Source organism: Myxocyprinus asiaticus, chromosome 31 (assembly GCF_019703515.2).
Source record: "Myxocyprinus asiaticus isolate MX2 ecotype Aquarium Trade chromosome 31, UBuf_Myxa_2, whole genome shotgun sequence".
NCBI classification, from domain to species: Eukaryota; Metazoa; Chordata; class Actinopteri; order Cypriniformes; family Catostomidae; genus Myxocyprinus; species Myxocyprinus asiaticus.
In genome coordinates, this window is record NC_059374.1 from 14,095,069 (window position 1) to 14,107,564 (window position 12,496).

The 12,496-nt window shown below is 36.6% G+C and overlaps 2 protein-coding genes across 2 annotated transcripts in view; one reads left to right on the plus strand and one right to left on the minus strand.

Annotated features, from left to right (window-relative positions):
- The window catches only part of mipepa (mitochondrial intermediate peptidase a), a 41,087-nt gene extending 36,552 nt beyond the window's left edge, over positions 1 to 4,535 (plus strand). Inside the window, exon 19 of the mRNA XM_051665091.1 lies at positions 3,664 to 4,535. Coding sequence (XP_051521051.1) covers positions 3,664 to 3,764 — 101 coding nt within the window. The 3' untranslated portion in view covers positions 3,765 to 4,535. The remainder of the gene's footprint in view (positions 1 to 3,663) is intronic.
- Positions 4,536 to 4,590: 55 nt separating this feature from the next.
- Positions 4,591 to 12,496, minus strand: part of LOC127421902 (tumor necrosis factor receptor superfamily member 19-like) — a 43,567-nt gene continuing 35,661 nt past the window's right edge. Inside the window, exons 6-10 of the mRNA XM_051665111.1 lie at positions 8,638 to 8,799; positions 7,877 to 7,999; positions 7,554 to 7,656; positions 6,365 to 6,639; positions 4,591 to 5,177 (exon numbers count right to left, since the gene is read on the minus strand). Coding sequence (XP_051521071.1) covers positions 5,173 to 5,177; positions 6,365 to 6,639; positions 7,554 to 7,656; positions 7,877 to 7,999; positions 8,638 to 8,799 — 668 coding nt within the window. The 3' untranslated portion in view covers positions 4,591 to 5,172. The remainder of the gene's footprint in view (positions 5,178 to 6,364; positions 6,640 to 7,553; positions 7,657 to 7,876; positions 8,000 to 8,637; positions 8,800 to 12,496) is intronic.

A 12,496-nucleotide genomic window follows, 5' to 3' on the forward strand; every position in this document is an offset into this window, starting at 1 on the left:
ATTGAAAAATTAAGATTTTCAATGAATAACTGCTTACATTTTGGTCTGTTTCTCAACCAAAGCTATCGTATGGCTTCAGAAGACTTAGCGGACAAATTGCATCGACTACTTCCATGATACTTTTGTGGTGCTTTTTAATCTGGAGCTCGACACTTCAGTCACCATTCATTTTCATTGAGTGGAAAAAGCAGCATGAACATTTTACTTCTGTTTGTGTTACATAAGACATTAGGTCATGATGAGAGAGAGTAAATGATGACAGAATTTTCTTTTTGGGTGAACTATCCCTTTAAAGTAAAAAGGAATTAACACTTCTTAATCTCAGACATTAAACTCCACACAGAAGCCCAAAGGGTCTGTACAAAAAATCATTTCCACAGCTCGTTCAATCCTGACTGTTGTGTATTCCTGCTCAGGCACTCACATTGACACATTTTAATTCCTAGAAATCATTTTGATTATAATTTATTATCTGTAAGTTTAGGTGACCTTAATTATACATCCCAACCCTTAAGCATCATGACTATGAAGCTCAATAGATTTATCTGATATGGTTCAGAATTTACATGGTCTGTTCTTTACAAATTGAAGAAGCTTTTTGTGTATATCCTATTAAACCTATTGATGTTATTCAGGTCCTTTAATTTTATATATATATATATATATATATATATATATATATATATTACACACACACACACACACACACACACAGTTGTGCTCAAAAGTTTGCATACCCTGGCAGAAATTGTGAAATTTTGGCATTGATTTTGAAAATATAACTGATCATACAAAAAGGATAAAGGTCTTTTATTTAAGGATAGTGATCATATGAAGCCATTTATTATCACATAGTTGTTTGGCTCCTTTTTAAATCATAATGGTAACAGAAATCACCCAAATGGTCCTGATCAAAAGTTTACATACCCTTGAATGTTTGGCCTTGTTACACACACAAGGTGACACACACAGGTTTAAATGGCAATTAAAGGTTAATTTCCCACATCTGTGGCTTTTTAAATTGCAATTAGTGTCTGTGTATAAATAGCCAATGAGTTTGTTAGCTCTCACGTGGATACAAAGAAAAACCCACAGGTAACCTCAGGAGAAATACAGGCTGCTCTGGAAAAAGACGGTGTGGTTGTTTATTTATATATAAAATTCTAACTCTTTAAGGATTTTCATGGATATTTTTGGTTTGAAAGAAGAAAATATGTGTCTGGAATGTTCACTAGTCTAAATCCCCTCTAAAGTAAGTTCAGGAAATTGCCGTCATTATGGAAAGTGGTTCTGAAGCTGGAGTCTAGAACAGTTTAGTGTGATCCGGTGTGAGATTAAGGTGTGAGCTTCAATATCACATATTTTTAAACCACACAGGTGGTTTCAAAATATCACAAGATCACAAACTGTCCTCATTACACTATAATATTTTTTTCTCCAGTGGCGAGGAATATCTTGCATGTCTCTTTCATTCCCAGGTCATGTCAAGTACATTATAGACAACTGGTGTATGTGACTGTTTTGGCATAAAGGCGTTAATATTGATTACTGTTTTTTTTTTTTTTTTTTTTTTACTACAATTTACTTGCAAATAAATAGTTTGGACCCACTTTATATTAGGTGTCTTTAACTACTATGTACTCAAAGGAATATTCCGGGTTCAATGCAAGTTAAGCTCAAGCGACTGCATTTGTGGCACAATGTTGATTACCACAAAAATGGATTTTGACTCGTCCCTCCTTTTCTTAAAAAATCAAATAAAATCTGGGTTCCAGTGAGACACTTACAGTGGAAGTGAATGGGGCCAATCTGTAAACATGAAAATACTCACTGTTTCAAAAGTATAGCCACAAGATGGAAACAGTATATGTGTTAACATGATAGTGGCCACTCGATAGATTAACCTCATCTGTGTAAAGTTATAGCTAATTTTACAACTTTGTTGTCATGAGGACATAACGCAACTGTAAAAACATCGATTTAAACAGCTTTACAGCTCAAATAATACATAAGTTTTAAGAGAAGAATTAATGTAAGTGCTATTATAGAATTATAAGTTTCACATTTCTGCCTTTAAACCCTCAAAAAATTGTAAGTGTCTCACTGTAAACTCAATTTGTGGGACAAATCAAAGTTTTTTTTCTGGTAATTAACATAATGCCACAAATTCTTTTGATTGAGCTTAAAGTGTATTGAATGCGGAATACTTCTTTACGTATTTGATAGAGTGTATTTATTATGTACATACATGTTGTAGCATTGCATTAACATTTAAAGTACTTGTATTTAATTACATCTGTAGTTACACTGTTTACTTTACCCCTAAACCTAACCCTATTAAACTACTGTTATTATTATTGTTCACAGAAACACTGTAATGTAACTCTATGATAATTTAACTAAAAAATACTGGCAGATGATGCTACTATCACATTACTGATTTTCAACTTCCATGCTCCCATGTTTATTAAACGTCATTCTCCAGTTTTGACAGAACCAAAAAATGTATGTTAGCCAGCTGGACAAAGTTACCTTGGTGACATATTTAAATCAGCACCATTTGCAACAACATTGTTCAATTTATCACAGTAAACCAAATGTTTAATTTGGCAAGACATAGAAACGCATGAATATGATCAACAAATGTACAATGTACTGTAGTGGCAATGCAGCACTGACTTGAAACTCTCTCACACTGGTACCTGGCCAGCAGTTCAGCATTATTGTTGAGCCCTGTTGTGTTTGTCTTAAGCATTATTATAAATCATTAATGAAATGTAACCATATTGTGACCAAAATTCAGGTTGTATGATACATTACATAATTTTAAGTGTAAATATTTACACCACTAATTTTTATACATGTCAATAAAGATTTTGTAGTTTTAGGATGCACACAAACATAAAGTTTGCACATGGGGTTTGTGGGTAAGACTGCTGTTGCATCAGTTTTTAGTTAATAACTTTATTGGTTAGTGTGCAGCCTATTGCTCTGTGTGGACTTGGGCTCCTGTGTGTGTGTGTGTGTGTGTGTGTGTGTGTGTGTGTGTGTGTGTGTGTGTGTGTGTGTGTGTGTGTGTGTGTGTGTGTGTTAGAGGTGACCCATGGAGGAAAGAGGTGGAAGGGAGGAGGGTGTATTTACATTGGCAGCTCTACAAGGGGAAATGACTTCAAAGCACCAGTGTAGAGGAATTGTAAATCAAGTGCACAGTTTAGCAGGCCAACACACACATACTGCCGGCACTGCACTGGGGAGAAGTTCCTATGTGTGAAGAATTGGAAGATGATATTGTCATTTTAAAATGTGACATAGGAAAGATAAAACCTGTGCCCTTTTTCTCTGCCAGAGGAAATGCCACTCAAAAGTTTCGGTGCCTTTTTTAACCTAAAGGATAGTTTACCCAAAATGAAAATTATGTCATCATTTACTCACCCTCGTGTTGTTTCAGACTCTTCTGTGGAGCACAAAAGGAGATGTTATGCAGAATATTAGACTCACTTTAATGTCAATGTGAAATATATAGTAAAACTTTAAATAAGTAATTAACATAGGACGGTCTTATTGTTATAATGCCATTAAACATCTTAAAATGACTTTCATTTTGCAGAAACTTGATAGTGTGTCTGTAACAGCTGGAATTTGCCCCTCTTGTTTCATGTCCAGGCATGTTGCAGGAAAGACCCTCCATTGAGGACTTTGTCAACGCTCTCGTGACTGACCTCGACCCTGACTTTGAAACGTTCATCATGGATTCTGAAGGCTGAACTGCAACAATTATGTAGAAGAAACGGTGACAATTATTTCACAGAAGTGCACTGTGGTTTGTGTGTGTGTGTGTGTGTATATATATATATATATATATATATATATATATATATATATATATATATATATATATATATATATATATATATACACACACCCGTATGTATATGCAGGTGAATCTCACAAAACCTCTCTAGAACATATTTGGGTCATATTTCACCCCAAAATAAAAAGAAAGAAATAGGAAATTATATTTTGCTTAAGAAAACAAAGGCTATTTTTAAGACACTTAAGATGTTTTGCATTGTGAATTTCTTTTTATTTGTATTATTATTATTATTATTATTGCAATTAAGCACTTTTTAACCCCTAATTATCATTACCATAATGTCAAAAAATTTATATATATTATTTAAATTGTAAATCATGGTAGTATTTAAACTATAATGTTAAGTAAAATATGTATTAGTTTATTAGTTACTGATATACAGTAAAAAATTACTTAATTGTCATGAAAATAATGTCGCAATGCAAAGAAATCGTAATGGTCCTAAAAATAGGCTTCATTTTCTATATGCAAAATATAACGTTCTAATTTAGAAAATATGACCCAGACATATTTTCATAAGATTCCCCCATATAATGCCTTGAAAAAGGAAAACGTAAATTACCTCTAATTATATCTCTAAAAATATAATGTGTTTTTCCATGACAAAGTGTGTAAAGTGTTCAGATAATTCTGTAATAAAATGTTTTCAGATATTACTGCATGGCAACATTCATGCATGTTCACTCATCATTTTCATGAAATAATAATTCTGCAGCAAAGTTTGTAAAGTTTTATTTACAAATTTGATGAACAACAAAATTTGTAAGGATTACCAAACATCATTACCAAAAGCAAGAGTGAAGGCATTATAAAAATATTGTCCTTCTATTTACTATAATACAATATCTACAATTCAGCACACTGGAGATCGCACACAGTCTTTACCATGAACAGTTTGATCTACATGGAATGTAGTAAGAACAATCCAAACAATTGAGGTCACAACTGCAACTAATACCTGCAGTGTAACATTAACTTCAACCCACCTGAATAGGTAGTCAGTGCAGGGATAAACTGTATAACTAGAGGCTAGTTGTAATGCTTTCTTTACAAAAGGCTTCCAAAAAGCTTCCCTCAGCTTCTCAAGAGTTGTTTTGTCTTGTGTGGTTTTGTTGACACTTATTAATAAAGTCTCTGTAGACTGCTGTTGGTGAGCTCTCACAGACTGCTGGAGAAAGATGACAAAACACTCGTTTTCAGTGTGTGTGGCCTAATGATATCTGAGTGGGGATCTTCCTTTTCTCTTTTTACCTCCAGAGTGGCTTTCAAAGACCAACAGCAGGTGAGATAAGAGTAGGTCATCCTGGAACAAGACAAAAAGACACAAAGCACAAGAATAACATTTTTATTCGCTTAGTATGGGATCAGTCAAGCTAAATTATAATGTACATGGTTTGTAAGAGTTTCAAACCATGGTTTGGAATAGTTTCTGCTTTCCAAACTTTAGCAAGCTTCATGTACTGTCAACTTCCTGTCCTGGTTAATGATTCCACAGACTCCTAAGCCTATGTATTAAACTTCGGTGTGTAGGGCCAGAAACAAAAAGTACTTTACGTAAGTACGTGAATGCAGACCTGAGTGCTTGGCCAACGCATTGCCAATGAGCGGTCTGGTTGAAGATGCTTAACGTGCGCTCTTGCATTACTGTGTCGGTAACAAACCTCAGTACTCAAGGGGGCGATAGAGTTACATTCAAAAGTTTGTGTCAGAACTAAAGAACGATAGTGGATTTTGCTGATTCCGATAACTTAGGTGGTGGTAAAGGCCGATAACCGATTAATCAGGCGATAGTTTTAAAAATCAATTCATAGAATGTTACAACATTTTCTTAGTCGAGTCAGACATAGAGGACAGAGTTCAAAATGAGTAAAATCCCAGATATAGTTTCTTTTTCAACCAAAATCCCAATAATAAACACACCAGGGACTCTTATTTTGAAATGACGTAGACTTGGCTCTGTTACAATGCTCTATATTTAATATTTACAAAATTAAGCTTTTTATAGCCTATATATTATTATTATTCACAATATGAAGTAAGAGACACAATGTATGTGCTGACGAGGTATGTTTCTATATAGTCACATTTGTCTTAAAAAAAAAAAATACGGAGGAATAAAAAAAAAAATTATCGGTGGTTCCAAAAAGCAACTATCGGCACCAATTAATCGGTAAAACCGATATATCGGTCTACCTCTAGAACCGAATGCGTTATTGTTGGGGTAAGTTGCAATAAATATTGACTAATTTGCTCAGCAATATTCCCTTCAAACTCTTGCTCAGGCATTACAGTAGTTGATATGAAAGAGAAAAGGGTTTTTTGAGGAGAGGTGTGCTATTAATTTTCTAATCAATTACACCTACAATTTTAACCAGAAGGCTGAAGGTTCAAGGCCTTGATCCAGACAATTGATCCCTATGGGGATTGTCCTTCTAATAAATCACTTGGGATTCATTTGTTATAATTAGTTTCACCTCTTGGAGCATTCACCTTCAATTATAGACAGCTGTTGCTGCGATAGAAGCCGACTGTTTGTCCCATCCTCAAGCTCAGCTGAGACCAGGCCTGAGCTTTGCAGGTCATGTTCCTCATCGTCTTCACAGGAGGAACATCTCTGTGTGGAATCTGAGCTACAGTGGACATAATCTGTGGTTCTGGTGCTCTGTACGAGTGGCCATGCCTCAGAGAGAGGGACATCTTCTAAGAGAGGTTCTGGTGCATAGCACAGATCTGCTTGACTGGTTCCCAGAGATGGATTCACTAGCCTGTTGGGGAATAATATGCTATGTTACATTTCTTACATTAAGTGTATGATCGATGTTGGGGGTAATGTGTTGCAAGCAACATTTTATCTATTTCAGATTACTTTTTGGCAGTATCGAGAAAAGTTATGTTACTTTTTGAATTTACACCAAAATACCCAAGTTACTTTTTTAAACAAGTAACACGCATTACATTTATCTGCTGACAATACAATCGAGAAACTTCCTAATAAATAGCTGTGTGACATAATACATTATATGCATAGCCTTGTGCGACCCTGTGTACACATGTGTGGACGTTGTATTTTGGCTTCGCTATAGACAACGCATAATTTAAATTCATTTAAACTGACTGATCTGAGTTCAGGAGACTCTGTGCTGTCAGTAAAGGGTTAAACTTTCGATGCATGGAATCATGTGACAAAACAACATGGCACCGCCCACAGCGGAGTTTGTCTTTGGAAGAAATGCCAACAAAACTACATCTAGTGAGAAACTTAGTTTTTACAACGAAACCTGTTTGAGTCAAAAGATTGAAGTCTCTAGTGTCATCTGATATGCCATTTTTAAAATTTGAGCGATTTATCGTGAAATGCCATGCTGATAAACACAACGTACTCTAATGTGTACAACAGCACAAGGTTTTCATTAGAAATCCTATATTTGCTGTGCAATATCACATTGAGAATCAATGGGTACATCCAAAAGCTGAAAGATTTTGCTTTCAGGGGCTTTATATGGAGTTAGGATGAAATAAGGTGCATTTTGTACTGTTCTGAGACCAGTGCAGACAGACAGCACACTGGAGGTTAAGTCATTCACTAAATGGGGAGCAAGGGAGCATCCTATAGCTCTCAATGATCCAATTGTTTAAACTTGTTTAAATTTGAATGGTTACATCTGGTTGAAAGACCCACCTTTCATTGAGACTGCTCTGAGAGTGAAAGGGATGACTCTCCCGACCGTGGCCCTGGCTCCAGGTGTCATCACAGCATAGAGATGGGATCAGGTGTGCAGGACCTGGAACACAAACCACACAAAATGATATATTATAGGGATCATTATCTCCAGAACTGTGTGTAATTAATAAAATGTTCATTTGACAGATCATTACTGATTAATTTTCATGTCTGGACTCATCCAGCCATCATCTTAGCCAGGGCGGACACAAGATTCCTCATTGCACTACAACAATTTAGCAGTGTGTTAGTAAGTCTTGAGAAAGGTGTGTGAAACTCACCGCAGGTATGTCCTGAAGCCTGACGGCAGTGACAACATGGCCGCTGGGAGAACTTGAGCACTCTACGATCCAGACAAGACAACTCAGACCCCACATAAGGACCTTCGTGAGACTGCAAGGAAACTAAGAAGTCGGGCACGAAAAAAAAAAAAAGATCAACTGTTGTTAAGTTTCAAATAAAGCAATAAACCATAAGAAACCATATTTTATAGTGATTTTACCACTGCTAATAATTTAACCTCACCCTTAACTGTGGTCAAATCACTGAAATTCATAGCCTTGAGTTGCTTATTGGTTCTTTAAACATGTAATATGTTAGCCAATTGGCTTGCATATTCTGTGGCCCAAGCTAAAAGGTCATTTTACATGTAGTCTGTTTGCCAGTCAACTTGCATACTGTCTCTTTATCTAATATTTAAATTGCTTGAGTTTTTGACAGGTAAGCTGATTTCACTAGAGTGGGCTATGAGAGTTTTCTGTCTGAAACCCTCCTCCACCTCATTACCACTGGCTAGATCTCCTTCAAGTGAATTTTATCAGTGTTAATCTCGTCAATTTACTGACGAACATTGTTAGCACCACCTTGTAAATTTTACATGTACAAGGATGATTAAAATACTTTAAAATGTTTTTTAAAAGCTTATCATAAAGTGTTATCTCATGAGCTTTACAATACTAAAACATGACTCTTTTAGAGTCACTGATATCAAATCATTTCCAAAGTCTATCAGAGAGGATTAAAGACATTTAATGTTAATTACCAGTTTTTTTCTCCAGTAGCTGTCTTTTACAGTAGATCACACAGAGGATGAAGAGGGCCAGGAGGACAGTAGCCAGAGCACTGCAGATTACTGCAGCAAGTGCCATGTCCCTGGGGCTGGCCACTGTTGACTGCAGAGGAACCAGATTCACTCGCCTGATACCTGACAGTCAAGACACAGAAGGGAGGAAGTCAGCTCACAAAGAATCCTTAGTTCAGTTTTTTAGCATAAGAACCATTAAATCTTAAAACTCAAATTTAAAGTCAAAGCCATTACAGCTAAGTTCACACTACTCTATTTCAAATTTCTTTTTCAAATCAGATATTTGGGACTGGCTGCTTGCACTGTCATTTTGCAAGTAATGAAGCTGGATCCATTTGCTCAGACAGTTATGTCAATATCCGGTAATGCTACATTGTTTTCCATAGATTATCTTCATAGTAGTGCTATCTTTAATTTGTGACAACGAGGCTGTGATGGATAGACTTACAGACTCTTCACTGGGTTGTACTGTTGTTTAACCCTTATATTGTGTTCCGGTCAAAACTGACCGATTAACTTTTTTATTTTCTGAAAACTAGTTTACTTCATCCAGTTTGAATAAAATTTCATGACTTTTTTCACATAGGGCATCTAAACACAAATAATTAGATCATTTTCATAAAGTTTTTTTGGTTTTATTTCACATGTACGCACACAACGTGTTGAGCGCCCTTTTGTGCATCGTGTTTCCATGTACACTCTGAGGAATATATCAAGATCTACTTATCATATTATGTTGTGTATGGGCTCGTTTGAATTGGGATAATCTGCTGTAAGTTACGATATGTCGTCAGTCGCGTTCACATATACAGCCTTTTCCAGAAAATAACCTACAATTTCCAGTTTAGAGGTCTTGTGTGAGCATGAACCTTTTGAAAATACTGGTAAATTTTGCTCTGGCAATTTTCTTTAATGCAAAGTTGTATCATTACCTATAAATTTCCATATTGATGGTATGTGTGAACAGAGCCATAAGATTACCGGTTTGAGTTTGTACGAGGTCAGGGCATGCTGACGTAAGAACGTTCTTACAGATGACGCAATTTCTCTGCGCCACTTAACACCGGTGACTCGGAAATAAGAATAATGTCAACAAACTGGTCAGATAGTGAAACTAGAGTGCTTCTCTTTATCCGAGCAGATGAATACATTTCCCGACAGCTCAAAAGGAACAGTTAGTGATTTCCATTTATTCTGTGATAAACCCACGTTCTTCGCGCAGACCCCTGTGTAGCGAAATACGTTCATATTACTGTCCTTCTCTGCATATCGCGACCCCCTTTGGCATATCGCGGTGCCGTTTTGCGGCCCTCTTCAGCCTTTCGTGGCCCGTTCGGCATAACGCAGCGTCCCGTTACAGCGGCAGGCCCAGCGGGAATAGTCCCGGTTCTCCCTATGGCCAGTCCGCCCCGCTAGTGTCTATGTTATACGTATGTTTCAGGAAGTAATAAGGGAAAAACCTGACAAAAAGACACTCCTGTTTATAATATATATATATATATATATATATATATATATATATTTTTTTTTTCTCCCCTTTTCCCAATTCCCAATGCACACTAAGTCCTCGTGGTCACGTAGTCACTCACCTCAATCCAGGTGGTGGTGGACAAATCTCAGTTGCCTCCGTGTCTGAGACCGTTAATCCACGCACCTTATCACATGGCTTGTTGAGCGCGTGTGGAATCTTCACGCTATTCTCCATGGCATCTACACACAACTCACTACGCGTCCCACCGAGAGTGAGAACCACATTATAGCAACCACGAGGAGGTTACCTCATGTGACTCTACCCTCCCTAGCAACCAGGCCAATTTGGTTGCTTGGGAGACCTGGCTGGAGTCACTCAGCATGCCCTGGATTCGAACTCGTGACTCCAGGGGTGGTAGTCAGCATCTTTACTCGCTGAGCTACCCAGGTCCCGACACTCCCGTTTATTAAATTTATGTGTGTCAGTGGGAATTTCATACACTAATACTCACTGCAGTTTGGCCACTGAGTGAAACAAAGTTGCTCACTGCATTTTACTAATTGAGACCTTTCCAATGATATATGTAACACATGGCTATCTCATCTTTTTTATGTTTTTACCGATGCAATATATTACCTTACTCAAATATTTGTTGTGCTAACAAATTTGCAAATTATGAGAACAAAACCGTTCTAATTCATCAGTAAATTAAAAATCATTATTTTAGAATTGGTAGGATCAGCTATATTCATTGTAAAGTCCAGATTCTAAGCTTTAAAATGACACCTATTTTGTAAAGATCAAGCAAGTGGTTAATTTATTACATATTATTTTTATTTATTTTTCTGTAGGGAGTGCCCCCTACTGAGATTCATAAGCCCAGTTCAATGAATCCTATCAATAAAAAATATATTTTTGTTTTATTTTTATTTTTTTAAACATGTTATTACTCATAATTACTAAAAAAAGGTGACAAAAATGAAATATCTTGGGATAATATATGCAATATGAGAGACTGATTAACAATCTTAGTGGGCTGATCATTTTTGACAAATGAACACAAGGGTTAAAGTGTTTTGGATCATTCTGCTGATGAAAGAGTGAAAACATATTTTCAAGAAATTTCAGTAGACAAAAAACTCCAGAAAGCATGAGTTGAGGAAAATCCTCAATGCATGAATGACACCCAAATCCCTCTTTCACTGACTCTGGACTAAAACTTGTACAGCAGACTTTAAACAGCTAAAGTTTCATTTTAACAACATGTGACACACTTTGTCTCATCTTCCATTGAACATGCCAATACCAAAAACCCCAACCTCAGTGTGTTTGTGCTGCGGTTGCTGCTGGGAATCTGCTCCAAAGAAAATGGGCTTCAAAATGGCAGGAATGTCCTGAAGGTGAAGGGCACATTCCCAACCTGCTGATAATTTTTCACCCCTTCACCCCGGGCCAGTCGGGCCTTCACTTGCCAGTCTAGCGAGCCTATTATTAAAAGGCAGAAGATCAAGGCCGTGGGCAGTCTCTGCTTTATGTTTGAAGTCGGGTTGGGGAATGTGTAATCAGCCTGAGAAAACTGCTGCCACGGTCTGCAGGCACCACAGGTACTCTGATGTCACTGCCTCTCAGGGCGCTCCCTACCCTGAAGACAAAAGTGATCTGAGCAAAAGCGTGGGACTATCAAGTGACTGATCTCCCCTGAAGAAGGGGTTTTACAGTTTGTGTTCTCTGATACCAACAGTCAAGTCATTGAGATAATTGGAGTTATCACGCATCTTTTTATCAAACATTTTTTGAGGAAAAAATAGTTGACAATGCATCAGGCAAATGTTTAATGTGAAAATGGCCAATGGCTCATCCCACTTTGAGACATTGAGACGTTGTTCAAAGACTTACACATGAATACATTGAAATCTAGTGATATAGTAGACCTTATTCATGGTAAATGCCATATGTAATTTCATGTGTATGAAAATGAGGCAGTGAGGGATAGATATACAGTCCCAATTCTCATTACCACAGTGCTAATAAAGATGGTCATTATATTTACTGTATACAGTACATCATAGTATTCCCTTGATACATGACTTTCATTTTTGCTGATTTTAATTAATAATAATAATAATAATAATAATTGTACAACAGCATCTTTTTTTTTTTTACTGTAATAAAATTCTCTCAACATTTACTCACCCTCATGCCATCTCAGATGTGTGTGACTTTCTTTCTTCTGCTGAACACAAAAAGCTTTTTTAGAAGAATGTCTCAGCTCTGTAGGTCCATACAATGCAAGTAAGTGGTGGCCAGAACTTTGAAGGTTAAAAAACAATACATAAATGCAGCATA